Source organism: Tamandua tetradactyla, chromosome 24 (genome assembly GCF_023851605.1).
Source record: "Tamandua tetradactyla isolate mTamTet1 chromosome 24, mTamTet1.pri, whole genome shotgun sequence".
Taxonomy (NCBI): domain Eukaryota; kingdom Metazoa; phylum Chordata; class Mammalia; order Pilosa; family Myrmecophagidae; genus Tamandua; species Tamandua tetradactyla.
The window spans coordinates 21,311,030-21,337,199 of NC_135350.1; the positions used below are offsets into that span (position 1 = coordinate 21,311,030).

At 37.8% G+C, this 26,170-nt stretch overlaps 1 protein-coding gene and 2 pseudogenes across 1 annotated transcript in view; 2 read left to right on the plus strand and 1 right to left on the minus strand.

The window, feature by feature from the left end:
- MANBA (mannosidase beta) overlaps window positions 1–26,170 on the plus strand; it is a 136,050-nt gene that overhangs the window by 15,104 nt on the left and 94,776 nt on the right. Inside the window, exon 5 of the mRNA XM_077142671.1 lies at window positions 7,551–7,674. Coding sequence (XP_076998786.1) covers window positions 7,551–7,674 — 124 coding nt within the window. The remainder of the gene's footprint in view (window positions 1–7,550; window positions 7,675–26,170) is intronic.
- On the minus strand, window positions 15,189–25,628 carry LOC143668509 (GATA zinc finger domain-containing protein 1 pseudogene; annotated as a pseudogene).
- Window positions 23,646–23,741, plus strand: LOC143668604 (U6 spliceosomal RNA; annotated as a pseudogene).

Below are 26,170 nucleotides of genomic sequence, written 5' to 3' on the forward strand. Positions count from 1 at the left end.
GTGTATACCATCGTTCACCAATCTACTTCTCAGTTAGTGCAGTTTTCAGCCACCTCCATCTGTTGGGCCTCATGTATAATGTCCAAAGTCAGCAGTCCATCAATTTAAGATAATTTCATTGTTCCCGAGAGAAAGATAACCAATAAACACATCCCCACCAAATAGAAAAATCCAGATCTCCCCCTAACTCTTGTCTCTCCCCCCATTATGTACCCCAGGTATTGCTGTGGTACTGTTGACGTTTTCCTGTTATACAGTTCACTTTTCATGTTGTCCATAAAGGCAATTATTTTTGTTGTACATATATCCATGTAGTGTTTCCCCTTTACCCCTATTCAATTAGTGATATTTAAAATAAGACCTCAAGACACCTAGATAGAATTATAAAGCCCTGTGCCACTGAAATTAGGAATCAGACCCTGATTTCTGCTGTAACAGTATATGGGACACTAACCCTTGGGCAGACTTTCTGAAACAATGAATTGCATCTTTGTGTTTTTGGCTAGACATAGTCCATTGGGAAGGGATCTGAATTGAACACCAAGTTGGGAGTCTTGGATTTGCGTTCTAGCTTTCCAAACACAGAGTGGCTTTGGCATGTCCATCATTTGTCTGTGGAGCTAGTGTCTGCCCTTCCTTCTGATAAGTTTGATTTGAGGATACAGTGAAACAATATAAATGACCTTGTTATATAGCCATTCAAGATGCTGGCTGGTGAAATGAGCTATTTCAGAGGTTCATTTCTGTCATTACGAATTTCTCAGTTTGTAATCAGCATAACGCCGCAGCTTTGCTTATATGAATCTAGTGGGGCGGGAGTAGGGAATGGAGAACAAAGGGAACGTGTTTGCCTATTCTTTGCCTATACTTTAACTTTTGATCCTTTGATCCCTCTGCTTTCTCCATATCGACAGAAGGCCCTCTTGTCTCATTTTTCTTCTGCATCCAGCCTAGATCATGGGATCCATTGCTTCAACTACCTTTTTAACAATATTCAACACCACTCTCCTTGTTTTCCACCTATACCTCTTGCAGGAAGTCTCGTTATGCAGATCCTTCTCCTCCTCTTAAGGGTTACATTATTCAGCCTCTCTCTCTGTTCTAGATTTCTCTCCCTTTATACCCTCTATAGGCTATTTCATTTACCTTCATGTCTTCAATACCGAGCCGATTTGCCAGTGACTCTCAACATTGCCACTTCAACCCAGACCCATCTTCAGTTCCAGACCTTATGCTTGATTACCTTTGTGACATCTTCACTTACCTGATTCACAGGGACCTAAAGGTCAGTATGTCCAGTATTGCACTTGTGATCTAAACCTTCTCCCAGGGGTCTCTGTCTGTTGTATGGGGTACTAGCCATAACTGTTGCTCAAGTCAGAAGCAAAGATTTCTCCTTGGCACCTCTCAGTCTTTTTCCTCCTCTAGCTGATTCCTTCATCTTTTTTATGATGTGGATGTTACCTCAGGAGCCATTAAGCTCTTGAGTATGTCCATACTTCATTTCTACTCCCATATCTCAAGTTTAGTCTATCTTCATTTCTTGCATGAAATATTGCCCTGGCTACCTAACTGGTATCTCTACAATCTAACTTATACTTCTCCAATTAATTTCCCACACAGTAGCCAGAATGGTCTTTATGGAAAAAAATGATCACACCATTCCCTTCTTAAAACCTTTCAACGGCTTCTCATTGCCTTTTAGTCTAAAGTCCGTAGTCATTGTCTCTCTGTCTGGCCCATGCCCACTTCTTTAAAAAAATTTTTTTATTAAATATTGTATTTTAATATTTATTATTATATAATTTCAATAATCATAATATTTGAGTGAAGTTTTGCTTTGGCGTTTAATAAGTAATTCATACTGTTTAATTATGAAGAAAATGTATTATATGTTTTCAAATGAATTTTTGTTTACAAATGAATTTTTTTTTATTAATTAACGGAAAAAAAGAAATTAACCCAACATTTAGAAATCATACCATTCTACATATGCACTCAGTAATTCTTAACATCATCACATAGATGCATGATCATCGTTTCTTAGTACATTTGCATCGGTTTAGAAGAACTAGCAACACAACAGAAAAAGATATAGAATGTTAATATAGAGAAAAAAATAAAAGTAATAATAATAGTAAAAAAAAAAACACCTGTAGCTCAGATGCAGCTTCATTCAGTGTTTTAACATGGTTACTTTACAGTTAGGTGTTATTGTGCTGTCCATTTTTGAGTTTTTGTATCTAGTCCTGTTGCACAGTCTGTATCCCTTCAGCTCCAATTACCCATTATCTTACCCTGTTTCTAACTCCTGTTGGACTCTGTTACCAGTGACATATTCCAAGTTTATTCTCGAATGTCGGTTCACATCAGTGGGACCATGCAGTATTTGTCCTTTAGTTTTTGGCTAGACTCACTCAGCATAATGTTCTCTAGGTCCATCCATGTTATTACATGCTTCATAAGTTTATTCTGTCTTAAAGCAGCATAATATTCCATCGTATGTATATACCACAGTTTGTTTAGCCACTCTTCTGTTGATGGACATTTTGGCTGTTTCCATCTCTTTGCAATTGTAAATAACGCTGCTATAAACATTGGTGTGCAAATGTCCATTTGTGTCTTTGCCCTTAAGTCCTTTGAGTAGATACCCAGCAATGGTATTACTGGGTCATATGGCAATTCTATATTCAGCTTTTTGAGGAACCGCCAAACTGCCTTCCACAGTGGTTGCACCATTTGACATTCCCACCAACAGTGGATAAGTGTGCCTCTTTCTCCGCATCCTCTCCAGCATTTGCCATTTTCTGTTTACAAATGAATTTTTAAAAATATTTTTATTGAGATATTTTCACCCGCCATATGGTCTGTCCTAAGTATACAATCAGTGGCTCACAGTATCATCACTAGTTGTGTATTCATCACCATGATCATTTTTAGAACATCTGCATCGCTTCAGAAAAAGAAATAAAAAGAAAAAAAGAAAAAACTCATACATCCCATATCCCTTACCTTTCCCTCTCATTGACTACTAATATTGCAATCTACCCATTTTTTTTTACCCCTATCCCCTCCACCCATTAGGTATTGATTTCTGTCCTCATTTTTTTTACTCATCTGTTCATGCCCTGAACAAAGGGAGCATCAGACACAAGGTATTCACAATCACATGGTCACATTGTAATAGCTATATAGTTATACAATTGTCTTTAAGAATCAAGGCTACTGGAACACAGTTCCACAGTTTCAGGTGCTTCCCTCAAGCCACTCCAATACACCATAAACTAAAAAGGGATATCTATATAATGCATAAGAATAACCTCCAGGATAACCTCTTGGCTCTATTTGAAATTTCTTACCCATTAAGACTTTATTTTGTCTCATCTTTCTTCCCCTTTTTGGTCAAGAAGGTTTCCTCAATTCCATGATGCCAAGTCCTGGTTTATTGCCAGGAGTCAGGTCCCATTTTGCCAGGGAGTTTATACTCCTGGGAGTCATGTCCCACATATGGGGGCAGGGCAGTGAGTTCACCTGTCTAGTTGGCTTAGACAGAGAGGCCACATCTAAGCAACAAAAAAGGTTCTCTGGGGATGACTCTTAGGCATAATTATAAGTAGGCCTAGTGTCTCCTTTGCAGGAATAAGTTTCATAGGGGCAAGCCCCAAGATCGAGGGTTCAGCCTATCAAATTTGAGGTCCTCACTACTTGTGAGAATATCAGGAATTCCACAGATGGGGAAGTTGAATATTTCCTCCTTTATTCCCAGTCCCGCAAGGGGATTTTGCAAAGACTTATTCTCTGCCCAAATTACTCTGGAGTTTATCGGGCCACCACACTAACCTGTACAAATCAACAATCCTCATGTCCTATTCAAGAGTCCATGTAATTATGGTGTTTGAATAAACTGACCATACAAGTTAAATTAGATAACGTGGTACCAAAAGTATAAATTTTGCACCGAATAAACGTCTCTTCCTTTGGTCTACACAGAAGTTGAAGTTTTGAAATATGGACTATATCATCCTTTACCCTGTATTCTGATTTATCATAGTTCTGCCCTGTTCAGTTTGATCCATATCTCTAGTTGAAGTCTGATCACTTTTTCAACTTTTTTTAACAATTGCCATATGGGTAGTGCTGACTTTCATAGCTTCAGAGCTCTGACCCTGAGTCTCAGATATCACACAAATACCCGAAGTTTCAGGGAATGATCAGGTTATACACTAATAGCTCAACATCTCAGAATTTAAAAATAACAATAACAACTGCAGAATAGATCTGACTGCTATAGGAGCTTGCAATCTAGGACACTTTACAATAGCCCCAACCTAATAATCCATGCTCTAGACTTCAATTATCTGAGTTTGTATATTATAGTCAGTCCATTTGAGTGTCTTTTTGTTTCTGTCATTTCAGTCAACATACTGTCCTTAGAGTTTATTCACCTAGTTGCATACCTCACAACTTCATTCCTCCTTGCAGGTGCTCAGTAGTTGTTATATGTATGTACCACAGTTCCCCATCCATTCCTCAGTTGATGAACCCTTAGGCCACCTCCATCTATTGCAAATCGCTAACACTGCTGTCTTAAACACCAGTGTGCAAATGCCCCTTTGAGTTCCCACTCCAATTCCTCCAGGCATATACCTAGCAGTGCCATCCCCACTTCTTTAATCTTCTCTCTCCCTTTCCATTAATCTCTCTTTATCTCCTGGAAAATATCATATTTTCTTGCACCTCAAAGCCTTTGCAAACACTGTTCCTTCTGAAAGGTGTACATCTACTTCCGTCTTTCCCAAACTCACTTCACCTAAGTTGTACTTAACTTTCAGTTCTCTGTATAAAAGCACTTTTTCAAGGAAACACACTGCCCCCTGACCTCTCTGCTTCTGTGGTTCTATATTCTATGTCCATTTTCTTGTAAAAGTCATCTTGCCTATAATTATTTACTCAATGCCTGAATTTCTTGCTATACTATGAGCATTGTATGCAGAAGGATAAGGCCTGATTTATACATTGATGTACTCCCAGCCTGAAATATAGGAAGCACTGCACAACCTCAGTAATGTGTCTTATCAAGATTCCCTTATATGTGACCCTTTGCTTCTCTCTTGCAGTTTTCAGAATTCTCTCTTTATCTTTTACAGTCAATAGTTGCGTGGGTCTGATGGTGTTTATTCTGTTTAGAGTTTGTTGAACATCTTGGTTGTGTATATTCATGCCTTTTGTTAAATTTGAGAAGTTTTCAGACATTATTTCTTTAAGTATTCTCTCTTCCGTTGTTTTTCTTCTCCTTCTGGGACTCCCACAATGTATGTAATGGTTCACTTGATGATGTCCCACAGCTTCCCCAAGCTCTGTTCCCTTTTCTTCATTCTTCTTTCTAACTCCTCACACTGAGTGATTTCAACTGTCTTATTTTCAAGTTCTCTGATTCTTTCTTCTGCCAACTCCAATCTTCTGTTGAACCCCTATAGGGAATTTTTAATTTCTGATACTGGGGTCCTCAGCTCTGTTTGGTTCTTCTTCCTCTTTTCCATCTCTCTATTGATGTTCTTTTTGTGTTCATCTTGTTGTTTTCTTTATTTCCTTTAGTTTTTTTAGCCATGTTTTCCTTCATCTCTTTGAGCATTTTTAGGGCCATTGTTTTCTTTCGTTCTATTAGAGAATTATGTGTTTACAGAACAATCATTCATAAAATACAGGATCCCCATACACCTCACCACCACCGCCAACACCTTACATTGGTGTGGATCATTTGTTACAATTGACGACAGCACATTTTTATAGTTGTACTATTTATACCATATACACAACTATACTATTATATTACACTGGTTTAACTTAGGATTCACTGTGTAGTGCAGTTCCATGGATTTTGTTTAGAAAATTTTTGTTCTGTTACCATGTATACAATCTAACATTTCCCCTTTTAATCATATTCAGTTATATATATTTCGGTGCTGTTAATTGCATTCACAATGTTGTACTAAAGTCACCATCATCCATTACCAAAACATTTCCATCATTCCAAGTAGGAACCCTGTACATCTCAGTTTTAACTTCCCAGGCGTTTTCCTTCTTCATCTCCAAAGGTCTCAGGCTGCATGAGCTCTCAGGGTTCTCGTGGCTTTGTTGCTCCCAAGCTTTTGCCAAAATGTTTCCTCTTTTAAAGGATTCTGATTCCAGTAAACTAATCAAGACCCACCTGGAATGGGTGGAGTCGCATCTCCCTCTAATCAAAGGTTAATACCCATAATTGGGGGAGTCACATCTCTGTGGAGATAATCTAATCAAGCTTCCAACCTGCATACTGAATAGGACTTAAAAGAAATGGCTGCCTCCACAAGATGGATCAGCATTAAGACATGGCTTTTCCAGGGTACATAATCCTTTCAGACTGGCACACTAGTGTTACTTGCTTCAATGTTACATGCTTTTGAAAAATACAGGGACAACTCTTCTTAATTAGAGTTGATATTCTTGGAACATTTCTGCCAAATTTAGCTATATTGCAGAAGTTGATATTTTAGATATTATGTTAATTATCTATTGTTGAGTGAAAAATCACCCCATAGCTTATCAGCTTATAACAAAATGTACTATTCCAGGTTCTGTTAGTCAGGAATCTGACTTTGGCTTAGCTGGGTGCCTCTGGCACAAGGCCTCTCATGAGGTTGCAGTCGAGCTATCAGCAGGGACGCTGTCATCTCAACGCCTGACTAGGGCACCAGAGTTCCTTCCAGGCTCACGCATGTGGTTAGTGGCAGGGCCTTAGAAAGTTCACCTCCAAACTCACTCATGGGGCCTCTCTCAGCACAGGGCTGCCTCATGGTATGGCAACTGGCCTCCACCTTGAGCAAAAGAGACAGCAAGCCAGAGTGCCCCAGACAGAGGGCACAGTCTTTTTTTTTTTAAGGAATTTTTTTTTTTAATTACAGAAGTTGTAGGTTTGCAGAAAATGCAGAGTTCCCATATACCCACATTCACACATAGTTTTTCCCAATTATTAACTTGCAATTTTGTGGTTCCTTTTCAACAGTAGATGAAACAATATTGTAATAATTAACTTTAGTCCATAGTTTTGGACAATGCTATGTGTGTTGTTTTTTTTAAATTTATTCTAGTGGCATATATACAACCTAAAATTTTTCTTTTTTAAACTACCTTCCAATATAGACTTCAGCGGTGTTAATTACGTTCATGGTTGAGCTACCATGACCACCATCCAGTTAATGCTTAACTGGTACAGAGTTTCATTTGGGGGAGATGGAAAAGTGGTGGGAGGGCACAGTCTTTTATAATTTAAATTTGGAAGTGACATTCCATTACTTTGTTGTATTATGTTGGTTGCAATTAATTTACCAGGTCCAATCCATACTCAAGGAGAGGGAATACCAGAAGGAAAGGGGATCATTGGGGACCATTTTAGAGGCTTGTATTTGGAAAAAAAATTAATTAAAAAATGTCTCTGTATATCATTTTTCATAATATTTACAAATATTTATTTGTAATCAGAATATATCTTTTTTCCCTCCTTGAAATTGTAGGAGCAGTGTTCCTTTAGTTGGGACTGGGGGCCTTCCTTTCCTACCCAGGGAATCTGGAAAGATGTTAGAATTGAAGCCTATAATATTTGTCATCTGATCTACTTCACATTTTCCCCTATATATGGTAAGCTACGAGATGTGGTTTTGTTTGTCTTTTTGAGTCTCCTACCCGTTATAACAATTGTACTTATGATTTGAATATATAGACATATACTTAAGAGAGTTGTTTTTTAACTTTGTAGCACATTAAAAATCATAAAAGTGCAAAAATATGTACAAACTGATTCTCAAAGCAGGTAGGTAGGTACCTTTTAGTGTATTTTTTTTTTTTTTAAGAAAAAAAATGAGCTCTAAGCTTTTCCAAGTTAAGTATTCTTGAATGAATTGAACTCCTTTTTGCTGCCTCTGAAGTTACATTCAGGACTCCAATGTGGTGTGTTCTTGATCTGCTGAAATGATCAGTTTGGCTTTCTCTCAGTGTTCATTTTCTCTGAGGCCAGTTGAAAGCAAACTGGAAGCAACAAGGCATAAAGAAAGTTTTGTAAGGTGAAGAATACTGTTTTGTTTTGTTTTGTTTCTTTTCAGTTGAAGGAACTATTCAGTATAAAGGAGCATTGAATAATGGAACCTCAGAAATCTCACAAGTATCAATGAATTGTTTAAAAGCTGCTAAAATATTGGTTGAGTTCTTTGCTCAAGACTGTGTGTGTTTGGTATGGATTATACACCTTTCCCTTAATGTGCTGCACATTAATTGGGATGGGGAGAGGGAGAGATGAACAATTACCAAACAATACAAGATTGTTTAGTAGTCTTCTAGGATAAGAGCTGCAAAAGGTTCAGAAAATCAAAGATGAAGGAAAGGAAATCAAGGGTGAAAGGTGGAGGAGTCAAGGGGGACCTTAAAAGATAATGCACAGTGCTTAGTTGAATTATTCACAGGAGTAACTATGTGAAATCAGTGAGATAGAACATGGTGTGTCAGTACAAGAATTCTCTTATCTTTAGGGCTCTGGTGACCCTAGAATGCTATTCAGTTGAACCAGATCTGTAATTTCTAAAGTCAGAAGATGAAAGTAAATCAGAGATGGTTGTTGATTGAAGAGGTGATTTAGGACTGCTGATATTTTTGACTGTTGTTGAAAAGACTTGAAAACATCTAATTTAAATTGCACAAATAGGTGTAGCTGAATTTATAGTCTCTAGGTGAACTCTCCTTCAGAGGTGTAACCTAAATGGAGGAGTTTTGCTACTAAAAACAAATAATGGTTCATTCTCCCCATCTGACTATACCCACCTATAAATGTGCTCAGGTTCATATACTAGAATCTGGTGTAAGGAGTCTGTTTTAGCAAAAAGTTTTTTAATAGTTTTGATGCTTAATCAGTGGTTTAGGTGATTTGCAAACAGTAGTCTTCCAGTTACCCTGATACCTGAAAAAATTTGAATAACACTGTTCTAGTTTAATTAAAAATTTTTAGTATGAAGCTAAACATTTCCTCCTGAATAGGAGTTATGAGAATTCAGTTTATGGGTCATTTGAATTTTATTTGAATTGTCAGTTTAAATAATGTTTAAAATTCAATTTAGATTCAATGTAATCAATTTCCCGTGTCAACTACCTTTTTGATGTTTCATGCCTGCAATATATTTTGTACCTAACATAGAGAAAAATATCTTTCCTATTCAGAAGCTGTACCATATGCACATTAAGCAGTAATTCTTAAATTTCAGATTAATTTTGCAGATATCGATTTGGTTAATTCATTAGAAAATTGAAGCATAAACTTATGAATGTATTGGGAGAGAAACTGCCTTTAGTAGCTTTTTCCAGAAGAAAACTTTTTTTTTCAGTTTCTATCTGGGAGAGAGCAATTATCACCAAAATCAATAAATATTTAAAAGTTGAAGAATGTATCCTCAATTTTACACATTTATTTGATACATAGGAGGCAGGCACTGTGAGAGTTACAAATATTTTTTTTTAAAAGATGCGTTCATAATAAAAACAATAGATGTAATTTTTATTTAAAGCCAAATATACTCATTTTTAAGTTGAAGTGTGAAATATTGTTGATCAAAACTAATGCTAACAGTGGCTATTATTGGGTAGTAGCATTACAGATGGCTTATATTCTATTCTTTTGCTTAACTGTCTTTTCTAAGCTTCTGTATTGAACCTATGTTATTTATGAAGTATGGGGGAGAAAGTAGTTATTCAAACAAACTAATTTAACCAGTGATTTTGATACTAATCAAAAGTAGTTGGTTCTGTGCCTGCTGTGTGTAATAGCCAACCTATGACACTGAAAGTTCAAAGAGAGAATGAGTTTATTGCCATTCACGAAGCAGGAGATCAGATGGATTTGTCTCCCTGAGTCTAAGGAATTCAGGATCTTTATGGATTCAAACAAAGGGGGATGAAGTTGTTGTCCTTAAAATAGTCAGTATACACAAGTGTGAGACTAGGCTAGAATAACCATTCCAAAGTATAAACAAGACAGACTAGTTAAGTTTCAGTAATTTCAGATACTAACTTCTGCCTATTCTACAATGTAGAAAGAAAAACATCCTTATAATGATTCATTAATCATAATCATTTGTTAATTCTTAATTTTTGAGTTACGATTCCTTCCTTTTGTTTTTGTTCATTCCCCAATCTCGAGGGATATCTGGGCAATGACTGCTTTGATTTCCTCCTGCTGAAAAGGGGTGCCGACTCTAGGGGTTGGGGGAATTAAATCTCTTAGATCATAGCTGTACATATTCCTGAACTTCTTTTTGTTGGAATATCAATGTTTTCTCTGTAATTCTGTTACAGCAAGGCTGGGATAAAAACAGACAGGTTTTAAAGATAAGAATGCTCATAATCATTAGTAGTATTCTCATTAGCCCTGTGTGTTAGATTGAACAAAATCTAGATCTTATTCCTGTAGGAAGCCTGCTAAATAAATCAGATATGCTGACAGAGGTGGAACAGTGTCTATTGCATTAATTTGACTTTTCATATGTTCTAATACTTCAGTTGCATTATCCGATTCATCAAGTATATAGGAACAACATTCAATTTTTATTATAGCACATTTCCCTCCCTATCAAGACTTTTGGAGCCATTCAGTTTTGTAGTTCCACTTTATGCATTAAAGTCATTTCAGTATTTAAAAGAGATATACTATTGAGGCTACCATTTAAAGCTTGTGGTATAAAATTGTTCAATGGCTGTCCTAATTGTGACATCTTCTATGCCTAAAGAAGGCAGAAATATAGCGGCTAGTTTGTTGCACCAATGAAATACTGATCAGGCCTATCTAGCTTTTAACAATGGCAGATTTGCTCCTGATGGTGGAGTTTTTATATGAATACTTCCTTGAGCCCAGGGTAATCCTAAAGTGTATCTGCCTATCCAGCCTGGGGGCAATGAAGGCCATAAATTGATGTTGCATAACCTTTTTGAGTTCTGTTCAGAGCTGCCCAGCAAACATCACCTCTGTTAACCCAGTCTGCCCCAAACCAGTCACTTTCCTGCAAGATTATTATTTGGAGATATTGCATTGGAGGCAGCCATCCCATTTTCCTTGTATTTAAGGAATTATGTTTTGGGGAGTGGTTCCATTGTTCCCAATCGAGAGGGCTGTCTGGCTTAATCTACCATACCCAGGTGTTAGCCATCCCATGCAGTCCCAGAGTTGTAAACATCTCTCTTTTTCTCTAATAGTTAAATATTCAGTATTGTCTGAACGTTTAGTATCTTGAATGGCTCTCTCCACTGTAATACTATAAGAAAACGAAATCCATTGTCCTGGAGCTTCTAAATTAATTGGCCATTTCTTTGGCTCTGTATGATCTATGTTTATTGTATCTAGAATTCTTTTTTGTTCTTACATCTTTTTGATTAATTTTCTTAGTCCTTCCAGGCTGCTCCCTGGAGGGGTGATATCTACCAAGGTAACCCATAATTACTAGACATGGATAATTGGCCGTATACCCAACAATCTGATTGATTCATGGAAACTGCACTAGAGTGTGCCCATTTGAAAAAAAAGCACCCATAACATTAGTGTTTAATAATATGCCAGTTCCTTGTGCTATGTTATAGCAGAGTTACAAAACAAAGATATGTCAAAATGAGTATCAAGAGGAATCTAATAATCTTTTATAGTAATCTATCTAATCTATCTGTTTGGCTACAAGTGAAGGTGTTCTAGGTCAACACACACATTTATAAAGTTTTGTATATACTTGATGGTACTCAGATAAAAATAAATGCTTTAATATTTATCATTTCTTATCTGTTTTCCTGAAGATGTATTTTAAATCTTCTAGGGGTTCTCAGTGATAACTCCCTGCCAGAAGATTGTCAGTTCTACTCTTTCTTCTGGGTTCTCAGCAGTTTGTTTTTCAGTATTTGTCCTGTGAAGGAGCCTAGGGAGAAAAACTGATCAGGGAGTGGTATTTTTACTCTGCTATGGTTTCACTCCCGTCAGTTTGACAGAGAAGTAAGTTTCATAAGGACATTCCCATTCCAGCTGGTCTGTTGGATGTTGATTTTTCCATTTTTTTTTTAAGAAGGCATGTAGCAAACATAGTCACAGTTTCTCTCTCGGCTGGAAGAGCAAGGCATCATCTGCTAGCTTTCTCTCCTGGCTTCCTGTTTCATGAAGCTCCCCGGGAGGCGTTTTCTTTCTTCATCTCCAAAGGTCACTGACTCGTGGGCTCTCTGCTTCTCGTGGCTATGTTGTTCTGCTCTGCTCTCTCTGAATCTCTTTCATTCTCCAAAATGTTTCCTCTTTTATAGGACTCCAGAAACTTATCAAGACCCACCCAAATGGGTGGAGACATGTCGCCACCTAATCCAGTTTAACAACCACTCTTGATTAAATCACATCTCCAGGGAGATCATCTGATTACAGTTTCAAACATACAGTACCTAACATGGATTATTCTGCATTTATGCAATGGGATTTTGATTAAAACATGGCTCTTCTAGGGGGCATGCATCCTTTCAAACCAGCACAAGTGTGGTATTATTTTTCCAGTTATGTAAATCTGATGTGGAGAATGGAGTATGCACATATACAAATCCACTTGGGCCCTCCTGTTTGTCTGCTTCTATAGGCACCTGCCAGAAGGGTAAGGAGGAGTTCTGCCGGGACTCTGCTGCTGGTTTTAGAGAGTACCCTGGGGAGTATGGGATGGCGAGACCATTTCTATCTCTGGTTTTTTTTTATCCTAGATAAAGAGGGATATTGAGGGGAAAGAGGAAGAGATAGAAGAGCTTCTTTCTTTCTTGATCCATTGGCCTCTCCGTTGTAGGGTAGAGGTAGAGCAGAATGAAAGCGTTAATGAGGGTTCTATTAGATCCTCTGGATTTGAATCAGGGAAGATATTTTTCTTTTCTCTGCTAATCTCTACAGGTAAAATTTTCCATTTTCTCCTCAACATTAAGTGATGGGAGAGACAAATAAAGGATTGAACATACATCATTTCATCCCATTTCTGCTCTCTATTGCAGAACCACTCTAACATTAATGCAGTTAAAAATTAAAGTTAGAGTTAACTAACTCTAACTCTTTTCTATAGAACCATTCTCAGGCCATTTCTCTCCTGATTCTAAATCATACTGAGGCTAGATTGTGTTACAGAAGTAAACTATTTTTTGTTTTTTCATAGGCTCATAACTAAAATCTTTCCAGTTTTTCAAATTACAGCCCAAACGGCTATATTTAGGAATGCTATTAGAATTAGAATTTCCCATTTTAAAGAATTTCTCTAATCTGTAACCAATTAAAATACTTGAACAATACAAATGCAGTATTTGTATTAATAAATACTAACAAATTTAAATGAATGTTTAACACTTATGATGTACTTAAGTAACACACTGATTAATAACTAGACCAAAAACACCAATTAACAATTTAAAAGGCATTAAGCACTTACTATACCTAAGTAACACACCAGTTGACAGTTAACTAGGCATACTTGATTTTGATTTCATTGAATACCAATTATAGGATAATTTATTTTCCGGGAGCATACTCAGTGGACACACTCAGGACAGGGCCTTGAGCCTCGTACCGTAGTAAGGGTCTCAAACCTCACACAGAGTAGTACCTAGAAAAGAGAAAGGCTCTCAGAACAAGGGGAATCCTTCTGAAGTGGGACTCAGGGCTTCCAGCCCAGGTCCAGGGGACTCAAACCACTGTACCCCCTTCCCAATCCACTTTTACCTTGATGACCCACTCACCTAGTCAGAAGTCTGGACTTGGAACTGGAAACTGTTTCTCCCTTTGAAGCTTTTTTTCTTCTTTTCATTGTGAGAAATACATTTTAATAAAGTGTTGAATATTAGCATTTAGAACATTATTTACGGTGGTATTTACAATTAATTTACTATGCTCTTTTATATGGGTAAACTATATACATGAAACTATCTTGCGACCTGTCTATGGTTGCCTGTTTCCAACATACAAATCATAATTGTGTTGAAAAAAGGATAACAGTTAATGTTGCTAAATCTTAAAACCATTATGCTTAAATTAGATTTACATATTTTCCTGGGGTTAAAAAAAAAGCTGGTTAAATCAGGTCAGAAGAAGCGACAAGCACATGCAGTCTCCACTTTCTCCATATTCTTCAGTGTTACTCCCTCATTTCACTGATCTTCACTTGAAGTAAAATCTGTACCTGAATTCTGGATGGTTTCATGCACAATAGGTCATCTTGTTTTGGGCCTGCTTTTATGAGTCCATAGCACATGGCTTAACTCTGGGGTGGATTTTTTTTTTTTTAGATATCAATGCTAATAACTTATTAATAATTTTTATGATTGCCCAATAGTTGTTCTAACAGTTATCAAGAAAGTATCAAATGAGATGCCTGGACAGTTCATTTTTCCTCTGTAGTTTTAGTGAGGCTGTCTGCACCATGAAATCTTTTGATTTGACTGGAATTTTCATTTTGACTGAGGAGGTAGGTGAGAGCAATGAAGAACAGCTACACTAAAGTCATTATGATACTGAATGCTACCGTATAAATAAATAAATAATGCATAAAATCATTATGATAATGAATGATACTGAATGCTTGCTTGCTGCAGAACAATTAAGATGAAAGTCTTTAAAAGCCTGAGTCAATAAAAACATCCCCCACTTTCCTTAAGATTAAAGCAGCAAACCATGAATTGTGAACTATCTTAACATTTCTATATGAGGAAATAAGGATGATATGACTTTATGACACTGTTTGGTCACATTTACCTCTTATTTGATTGTAAGCCCTTGCTTAGAAATCCAAACTTTAGCTAGCATTTGGTCTTGTAGAAAAACCACAATCAATTTTGACAGTTTCCAGAAATAAGTATGGAGAAAATGGACGTTACATGTTCCTGATGGTTTTACCTCGTAAGTGCAGCCTTTGCTTGGAAAGATACACTTATAGAATGTAATATTTAACTTCAAAATAGATTTCGTTCTTTCCTATCCCCTTTACTTTTTCAAATGATTATTAATAATAAGAAAAGTTAGCAGATTGCTGGGTAATAGGAAAAACACTTTTCCATTTAAGAGTTTCTTATAGTAGTATGAATATGATATAACCAGTAGTATGAACATAAGAAATCCAGTTTTAATTTTCAAGCTACAAATGGTTGGCAATTGTTTCTTTAATAGTTATTGCAGGAGTAGGTCCAACCTGAGTCCTTATATAGCCCTTCTCAGGTCTGGTAGGAACTGTGGGAAAATGGCGTTGATTGTGGCTTGAAATATTCAGAAGGTGCATGACAAATTCAAAGTATCCCATTTTCCTTGGCATATCTTCCTTGGGTCCTGTGATACCAGATGCAGGATCAAATTGGTGTCTGGGGCTAGAGAGGGTGGGGATGAGCCATGCCAGGGCCGCAGTCTTTTCTCACTACTGAACCTAGATGAAGCCCCTGATCTGAGCATAGTTTGTTTGGTTTTTTTTTAACTTGAAAGTATGTCTTCTCCCTTTTCCTTTACTGGAAATTTTCTTTTCAGCAGCTGGAGCAGATTGGTATTCGGTATTTCTGAGCCCAGCAGACCTGAGTTTCCTACTTACTCTGCTTGCAGCCCCCGCCCCCGTTGCTCTGCGGAGGGGCTACCAGGGGCTAGCCAAGGCCGCCGCTGCCGCCCCCAGTCCCCCCCCCCCCCCGCAGCCCGACGACCCCGCCGCCCGCGCCTCGCGGTGCAGTGGTGGCAGTGGATTCCCACTACGGGCCCTTCTTACACGTGGATGACAAGAAGGTCTTGCAGACACTGCAGGTGGGCTTCAGGCGGAATGGCGACTGCAGCTGGCGCCCGCGGGTGGGCCCGCCGCTCCGGCGACCTCTGAAGCTTTTTAAGGCATTGAGGGTCCTGAGTGCCAGCAGAGCAGAGGAAAACCCAGTTGCGGGGCGTCCAGACTAAAGGAGACTACAGGCCGAGGAAAGGCTTGATTCCCACGTTTACCTGTCTGGCTGGGGCTCCAGAACTTGGGGCAGTCAGACAGACTCCTTGTTTCTTAGGAATCTCTGTCTCGTCTCGGGTTGCCAAATCAGTACCGATCAAAAGTGGTGGGTTCTTTGCCCGAGGAGCATAACAGCTAATCTGTGATACCTGGATTTCAAAGGGAGAGTTTATTGTACGTGGGAAGCAGGAGATCAAATGACTTACTGGCCCAAAATTCTGTCTCCCGGAGTCTAAGGTGTTCAGGGTTCTTATAGATTCAAACAAAGAGGGGTGGAGTTGTCACCATTAAAATAGTAAATATGCAAAGATTGAGACTAGGCTAGAATAACCATTACAATAATAAGTGTAAACAGGGCTGAAAATAACCTCTAAAATAATTACAGTAGTAAGTATAAAGAAGGGTGAGATTAGTCTAGAACCATTACAAAAATACAAACAGGACTGAGACTAGTTGAGTTTCAGTAATTTCAGGTATTAACTTCTGTCTATTCTACAATATAGAAAGAAAAATATCTTTATGAGGATTCATTAATCACAATCATTTGTTAATTCTTAATTTTTCAGCTACAGTTTGAGCCAACTCAATATGAAAGCCTAAACTAATTTGGCTATGTGGCAGCTTTTGCTTACCCTCCTATTGAGGCCAGGAAGAGATAACCTTTTTGCAATTTCAAATGTTCCGTTTACTTCTTATTTAAAACTAGTGCATTTACCCCCACAGATCACGTGACCAACATAGTCCCCTAACTTAATTGCACATAAGTATGACAAAAAAAGTCTATTAGACTTTTAAAAATTAATTAAAAATTGCTGAGTTAATTTACATTTTATATTTATTTTTTCCTCATATTTTCAGTCCTTATAGTGGTTTCTAAACTTTTGTACCTTTAAATATCCTGTGATCATCTGTTTGATTTTGCCCTTACTTCAGCTTCCAGAGTGATTTTCACATATTCTTAGTGTTTATGATAATAAAAGAAATTTTTGTTTGGAAAAAAAGTAAGGAAGTCAAAAACAAACAACAGTTACTATCGTTTATTTCTTAGGCACTTGTGATTTAACTGGGTATTGCGAGACACCAATTTATTGGTGTGACTTTCTTAAAAAACGCATTAGTAAAAAATGCAAATATTTATTTGAATGATTCATCCCTTAGCCCTGAAATTTTCTGATCAAGTTTTAAATAGCAATAGCTGTTGTAGGACGCGCATATTTTAAGTAACTATTTTTCAGCAGTGAGAGATTGACTCTGGTATGGAAAAGGGAAGCTCAGATGCTTTGGAGCTGGTGTGGAAACCCAGCAAGACTCTGCTGTTCTCTTCTCTTGGTGGGTGGTGGTGGGGTTGGGGGTGTGTGGGGGGTGGGAATTCTTACTCTCCTCTGCTGGGAGAGGGGCGGGGGATTCTGGGCTGGACTTGGGTTAGTGAGGTATGGGGAAGGGGAGATGGGAAGAAGACATGGTGGGGATGGATACCTTGATTGCAAAGATTAGAACATTTATAAACAAATAATCTGACCAAAATTGCAGGAAAAAAAAAAACAGTAAAAAGAGAGAGAGAAAAAAAACCCACGTTCATTTATAGATCATCTATGGCTAGGTTTTTCACAGTTGTGATCTGATGTGAATTGTTCAGATGGGACCCTAAAACTTATCAGGAAGTGATAATTGCCTAAATTTATGATTTTTCATAAAGTTATATGAATATATTAGGCCAACATATGTAATTAGTAATGTTCTGATGAAATATTCCATTGTGCAATCTTTTGTAACCACTGTTAGAAAAAAGTAATATGGAAATGTTTTCAACCTGTGCAACCATCTCTTGCTTTTATACCTCCCCTTCTTGAGCTGAGGTGAGCTCTGTTTTTTTTTTTTTTGAATTGTGTTCAGAATACATCCACCTCCTTGAAGATGCTGCGCTCCCTGTGATATCCAGATTACTGCCTCAGTGTAAAGCTCCCCCTCCTGGCCTTTGAATTAGATGAGTGCAGTCTGTTCTCAGCTAGACCTTGGCCTACCCTGTGGAGACCTGTATTGAAAGTCTTTGCTGCCCTTTGCTTTCAGCTTAATACACATAATATTGTATTATATATAGTAAGGGTTTGTCCATCCTTCTTAATGACTTGTTTGATAAACATGCATTCATGTATTTTCGTGCATTCATTTTGATCCACTTTTCATTCATCTTTGAGTTACCTTACCCATGATTTTATTCACAAGATGAATTCCCTGTATTCACACTTGAAAACATCTTTATAAATAGTTAGGCTGCTTGAATGATCTTTACCCTGATTAGCTACCTGTTGCTTAAGTAAATTTTCTTCCCTGGAATTTACTGCCTTATCCTTGATTTTTTGGGGGGATAGATTTTGCTCTGGGTCTGTTTTGCATTGATTTCATCTTTGAGGATTTTCTCCTGCTGAGTAGGCAAGGAGATCTCATGCTCCATGAAGAAGGGGTAAAAACAGCTGTTGTAACTGTGAACCTGCTTTCCTGGCTCATGCAAACTGGTTAGCTCTTGGAAAAGCAGCTGCTGCAAGTCTGTCCTATAATTCTAGTAGGAATACAGGAAAATATTTTTTGTTTGAGTCTGTACATTCTTTGGTTTGGTCATTTCAGCTTGATGTCACTAACTGTTTCTTCAATTGCCCAGCACTACCTTTCCATAGCAGCTTTTCATCACCTATTGAAGATGCAGGAAGAAGAGAGCTGGGCAAAGGGGGTGCTGTGAGGAGCTCAGCAGAGCAAAGCTCATTAAAGCAGATGTCTTTGAATACTTTTTTCCCCCAATGAGATAAAGCATCTTTTTCATCTTACATAAGCAATCTGCCAGCGTTTGCAAATCCATCCCATGCTGACCTGAATGTTCTGGTCTCTGAACTTCCATTTTATCATTTGTCCTTAGCCTTCCTTAACCCACAGGAAAGAAAAAAGTAACTTCTTCATTGAAAAAAAAAGAAAATGATGCCATCCTGTCTTCTTTTTTTTAAAATTTATTTATTAATTAAAAAATAAAATAAAACAACATACATAATCAGTAATTCACAATATCATCACTTAGTTGCGTATTCAGTTGCATATTCATCATTTCTTAGAACATTTGCATCGATTTAGAAAAAGAAATAAAAAGAAAACAGAAAAAGAAATAAAATGATAACAGAGAAAAAAAGTTATACATACCATACCCCTTACCCCTCAATGTCATTGATCACTAGCATTTAAACTAAATTTATTTTAGCATTTGTTCCCCCTATTATTTATTTTTATTCCATATGTTCTACTCCTTTGTTGACAAGGTAGATAAAAGGAGCATCAGACGCAAGGTTTTCACAATCACACAGTCACATTGTGACAGCTGTGTCATTATTCAATCATCCTCAAGAAACACGGCTACTGGAACACAGCTCTACATTTTCAGGCAGTTCCCTCCAGCCTCTCATAACATCTTGAATAACCCATCCTGTATTCTTAACTGTGACTGACTTCTGAGTGTGTTTTGTCTCTTTTAGAAGATTTTCAGAGTTAGAGACATATTTGCCTTTTTTTTTTTTTGAATTGGGGCATAATTTATAGCACCTTCCAAGGTTTACAAACAATAGTTGTTTGACAGAAATTTTCACATAACTGTTTTTGTGCTCTCCTCAGGTAGTTTAGGTTACAGAGATGGCATTTTGACAAGTGGAGGAACTGAAATATCGTATTATACATTTAGTGGAAGGCTCGACACATTCTCTGTATGTGTAGATTTCAATTTTCTTTCTTTTCTACAAGCACCTTCTTATTTGGAGGCTAACATTTCATTGTTAATAACCCTTCCCAAATGCTTTGTTTCACATTGAATGCATTTGATATTTGGATTTAAGACTCTGAAAGGCAAAAAGTACCTTTGGTTTTAGTTTTCCATATTCATATGCACCTTTCAATTAATGTGTGCCTGCTGGTGCCACTCTTTTTGGTAGGTGCCTCCGTGAGAGGTGCATAGTAGGTAGAGAACAGCAGAGGCAGGGAACCTGCGTTCTTGTGTCCAGCCATTTGTGGATTTTTGAGCTAAGTATTGGAATCAGGGTTTCAGAAACCCCATCAACAAAGTGACCAGAAGATCTCCAGGTTTCTTCTGCTTCTACCATTATGTGGTTCTTTTCCTTTTTTTCCTAAACTAGAACAACCTAGTGAGGTTTAAGTGTGGAAGAACTCATTTTTTCTTGAAGCTTTACATTCCATGAATAAATGAAAGCACCAATAATTGAGGCTTTAGTGCAATCAATTTAAGCAGGACCTCTGATTGAGCTTGAAAGTGTGTCTTCCTGGTGCTTATTGACAAACTTGAATTAATATAATTCAGCCATCTTATTTTTCCACTTTCCATCTCTTTGTATGCTTTTTTTTCCTCCTAGATTCAACTGAATAAAGCTTTTTTCTTTTTAACCACATCTTGACAAAGAAATAGACTGTATAGGAATATATAAGGAGGCAGGCATTTTTTTAGATGATTTTAAATGCTAATGTATTGGGCAGATCTATTGGAACTGAAGTTCTCTTGAAGATACTTTGGGTAAAGGGGCCGTGCACAATTATCTAGCCTGTGTAGCTGCTTATCCTTTCGACAAATACCCTTCCAGGTCAGAATTCACTGCGTCAACTCTGGAATAGCCTGAAAATGAGTGAGTGGTCAGAGCCACATTCTGAGTTCTGCCATCACCTGGGTTGTCTTCTTAGTTGAGCTTATATAGAACCATAGACCGTAGTGTCTCCTGAGTGGGGATGAGAGCTCAGCCAGGACCCCACTGAGCCTTCAGGCAAGGAAAGGTGTCAAGTGATAGAGAAGGGCAGGTCAGTCTTTGCCTATCCATCCTGTTTTGGTAAGAGTTCCTGTCTTCTGTGGGCCTCGAGTTGTTAGTAAAGCTTGGTGTAAGTGTAAAAAAAGCAATGTAGGGGATTCTGAGTGATTTAACAACACTTCTTCTTCCCTACCCCATCCCCTTGCTTTGTCTGTATTTAAAATGTCTTGTATTTTACTTCAGGATAGCCAGGGGTGATAAATATTGTTTAGAAAGGGCAATTTGTTAATGCTGGGAGAGCTGTGATAGGAAGCTGCATTCTAAAAATGGCTCTTAACTTATAAGATGGAACTCTCCTTAATTCAAAATAAGATTATAAAATTTTAAATTACCAAGTGTAAAAAAGTGACCCAGGTACTACCAGGAAAATTAATGATTATTTAACACTCTAAATGTGCCATGTGAACCTAAACACTTGATTCTCAATGTGCTGCTGGAAGGAAGATTCTTGGAAAGGGCTTTACTCCATGAGAAGAAGAGAGGTCAAAAATATGTGATGATGACCCTATAGACTATAAATCTTCATGTTAGGTTTTCAATTCTATACCTTAGATTTTTCATTTAATGGCATCCAAGGAAGTTAACAGGATGAACTCCAGAGGAGTTGAGCTTCAGAGGGATTGCTAATTTACTTGAGAAACTTCATGCAGGAAGCAAGAGAAACTGGGGAGTTTTGCCAGTGGCCTTTGGGGTTTATGCTTTTTTGTCTTCCTTCCAGAGTCAGTCACCAACAGCTGATTCTCCTACACAAGATAAAATGACAAGAAACAGCACAAGAGGCTGCCTCACTTTGGTGGCTATTGGTTGGCAGAAGTGCCCAGAGGGCAGAACTAATATTTTTGGGGTAGAAATGAAAGGCAAGTAGATTTCAGTTTAGTGTAAAGATGAATTTTGCAACAGTCAAGGTTGCAAAAATGGAAAGGCTATTTTGTGAGGCAGAAGTTTTTTGCCATTAGGGATATTTAAAGTAAGGCTGAAATGTCTTTTGTTGGGAATATTCTAGAACAGGGGTCAGTAATCTTTTTCAGTAAAGGGACTGTTAGTAAAATGTTTTAGGCTTTTTTGGGTTATATGGCCTCTGTTGTAACTTCTCAGCTCCATTGTGATAGTGCAAAAGCAACCAAAGACAATACTAAATGAATAGAGTGTGACTATTCCGATATAACTTTATTTTTACAAAAGCAGGAGGTGGGCTGATTAGGCCCAAGGACCATCATTTGCCAACCTGTGAACTAGAGGGACTTGAACACTGGTCAGAGAGTAGACTAGCTGATTCATCAGCTTACTTCTAATTCAAACGTTTTCTGAATCTATACTTTTATGGTTAAAGACCTAGTCAAAAGACATAGTATTTTTTAATGCAATGTTATTGAGATATAAACAAAACCATACAATCCATCCAAAGTATACAATCACGTGCTCACAGTATTATCACGCATTTGTGCATTCATCACCACAATCAATGTTAGGATGTTTTCATTACTCCAAGAAGAAAAAGAAAAAAGAAAAAAGAGAAAATCCAAAATATCCCATACTCTTTACACACCCCCAGCATTGATCCCGGCATTGGGTTGGTACATTTTCTATTGTTCATGAATATTAAGATATTCCTGATAACTGTAGCCCATAGTTTGCAATAGGTGCGGTTTTTCTCCCATATACTACACTTTTATTAACTCCTTGTAATAGTTTCTTACACTTGTTATAGTTCATGGAGGAAATTTTTTATATTTGTTCTGTTAATCACAGTTATTTTCCACCCCAAGATTTACTGAGTTATACAGTCCCATGTTTTAACCTTTGGATTTCCTTTGGGTGACAAAAATGATTGCAAACTTTCCCTATCAAACACATTCACACAAAATACAGCAGTGTTAATTATACTCACAATAATGTGCTACCATCACCTCTATCCATTTCCACTCATTAAAATTCAACCTAGTTAAAAATTCCACACATCTTAAGCAACCACTCCCCATTCTCTAGCCTCCTTCTGCCTCCTGGTAACCTATATTCTAGAGTCTGTGTTTATGAATTTACGTAGTATAAATAGTCAAAAAACACATTTAATGCCTGTCGTAGCTTGATACCATTATCAAGCTGATACAAATGCTCCCCCACATAACTTCCCTCCCATCCTTCCTATAAAAATGCCGAGCACCACTAAGACAGGGTTTAGGGGATATTATTTGAGTGAGATCAGGGTAAATTAGGGATTAAATGTACCATTCCTTATCTGATACTGCTCTCTGTTCATATTTCATATCTGTCACTTACTAGCTCTGTGACCTTAGGCAAGTTATTTAACTTCTCTGTGCCTTGGTTTTCTCATCTACAAAATTATGTAATAATAGAATTTACCTTTTAGGGTTGTTTGGAGGCTTAAGTAAGTTTTAAACATTGGGAGCATAAAACAATGCCTGGCTTATAGTAAGTCTCAGTAAATGTTAGCTGTTATTATTCTTGTAGTAATAGATAGGAAGGGAGGCCAGAGGGAATATGAGAGGGAGCTAGAGTTCATTTCACTATCTAAGATTTAGGGTTATTTTAAAAAATAAAGAAAAAGCCTTAGATTGTATTAGAATGAATGCTTCTGTTTAAAAACAATAAAAATGTTATAAAGTAAAAACTGACTTAGTATATTCCTTTTTTTTTGCATGGGCAGGCAACAGGAAACAAACTTGGGTCTCTGGCCTGGCAGGCAAGAACTCTGCCACTGCGCCACCATCGCCTGCCCATGACTTAGTATTTTCTTGGTAGGAGAAAAGTATCTTTTAAAAAAAATGTGGTGCTCACTTCGACAGCACATATACTAAAATTGGAACGATTAGCATGGCCCCCGTGCAAGAATGACACGCAAATTCATGAAAAGGTCCATATTTTTTAAGAAAAAAAAGTGCAGTTGTCTTGATATATTTTGCTGTAGCTGAGAAAAATTTGGAAGCTTGGTGTTAGTAAAGGGCAAAATCAACTGATCAGAGCTAACCTGTCAGGGCTCTTTGACTAGTGTTCCTCAAAATCAATCATTTAATAAATAGAAATAGTTCCCAACTCTGGGATTGGTTTTACTTTAGTGTGCGTCAAATCCATCTATATTTTTGGCTGAGGCAGGCTGCACGTAATGAAATGTGGTCTAACAGGCCTGGTTCTACATCATAAGCAATGCCAGTTATAAAGACTTTGAGGCACTCATCAGCATACAAGCTCATCTTTTCTTTCTTCTGCAGTGAAGCTGTGATTATCAATCCTTTCCTTATCAGCAGAAGTCTCCCTAAGAAATTTCTCAGCCAGTGACCTTCTCTAATCCCACCTTCTGAGAGAAAAACAGAAACCATTAAACAGGAACTCCCTCCATATCCTGCCATGAATGATACTAACTTTAGTGCATCTGCACAGTCAGTGCTTTTCTCCTTCCTGCCTTCAGCAGAACAGAACAAGAGCCTCCTTTGGTGGCTCTGCCCCTTCCCCTCCAGCCCTTCTGGGGACCCCCTCCCCAGTTTCTCCTGCATTACCTAAGTACCACAGGTCTGCTTTTCCACCCTGCTTTTGCCCAAGGCCTGCCTCTGCCCACTGTCTTATTAAAAAAAAAACAACAATACAAAACGCAAATCCAACTCCGAAGACAACAAGCCATCTGAGTTTAAGGGGAGATTAGGAAGAGGTTACATTGCACCTATTATGAAACACTACCTCAAACCCTCTTGAAACCATTCTCCCTCAACTTCATCTCGACACCCAGAGTTCCATTCCTCATAGTGGTTGCTTCATCTTGCTTTTCTTCCCTATAACCCTCCTCACCATTGCTTCTTTATGACCACCTCTTTTCTATGCTTCCTCTCCATTCCTGGATTTTCCAAGTGGAACTTTCCATACTTTTCACACAGAGAGGAATTTGCCTTAGTTTCCTAGGGCTCCCGTAGACAAAGGGCAGCCACAAACTCGGTGGCTTAAAACAACAGAAATCTGTGGTCTCACCGTTCTGGAGGCTAGAAGTCCACAGTCAGGTTTTTGGAAAGGCTTTAAGTCTCTTAAGTCTGTTGGAAAGAATGTGTTCCGTGCCACGCTTCTGGCTTTTGGTGGTAGCTAGCAATTCGTGGCATTCCTTGGCTTTTTCCTTGTTACCTGTCTCCTCTGTGTCTCTTTCTCCCTTCTTATAAGGATACCAGTCTTCTTGGATTTTGAGGGCCTACCCTACTCCAGTGTGACCTCGTTTTAATTTGCCCAATTCCAAATGTAGGGGCCCTATTTCTAAATAAGGTCACATTCTGAGGTACTTGGGATCAGGACTTTAAAACATCTTTTTTTTTTTTTTTTTTTTTTTTGTGATACCATTCAAGCCATAACATAGCTTCTTCTATTTGCATCCTGATACCTCACTGGGATGGAGGCCCCAGTGACTGTTTTAAAACTGCAGATCTGATCGTGTTATTCGCTTTGATGATAAATCTTCATTGTGATCTACAATGAAGTCACTAACCTCCTTACATGTCCTAAAAGGCTCAGCATGATCCGGACCTGCTTACCTCTTCTCTCCCTCGCCGGTTTCATCCTTGCACCAGTTCCCTGCTAGGGTCATTCTCTTTCTCACTCCTGGGCTTTCACACTCACCCTTGTTGTCTTCCTCTGCACTGAACACTTCCTTCCTGCTCTCAGCTGCACTCTGCTTCCTCGTAGAGGCCTTCCCTTGCTCTCTGTGAGTTAGGTGTTCTTCCTTCCTCCATAGGTTTTCAAAAAAAGAACTACCTTTTTTTTCTCTTATCCTAGTAACCATCACACAGCTGTACTTGTCTGTATCCCATCAGGACCTTAGTTCACTGGGGCAGGGGCCATGTGTACCCTGGTCACCATTGAATTCCCACCATGTACCAAAAGATGTGGTACACAGCAGGTGCTCAGTAAATATTTCTTGAATAAAAGATCTGTGTTTAAAATATAGCTGCCTATTTTCACATTTTGATAAATATAGTACATATAAGTTTATGCCTTGTATGATTATGCATGGTTTTAAAATCTTTAGCATGTTTACTTTATAAAAAGGAGCAAGTATGTATCATTTTCAGAATGGATATGTTATTTTTTTACTTGGCATTTTCTGTTTGTGTCCTATTTATGAAGTTTTCATGATTTATAATCCTAACAGTTTTACAGTGAAATATACATAAATATATAATTTTGGTTATTCTTTGGAATGAAGGATTAAACTCTAAAGATGAAAACAGATTCTTCATTGAACTTTTTATTATCATGGCATTTGTGGAGCACTTACTGGTTTAGAAGCAGCTTTGGTCTTAGCCTCAATGAATCCTGAAAAAT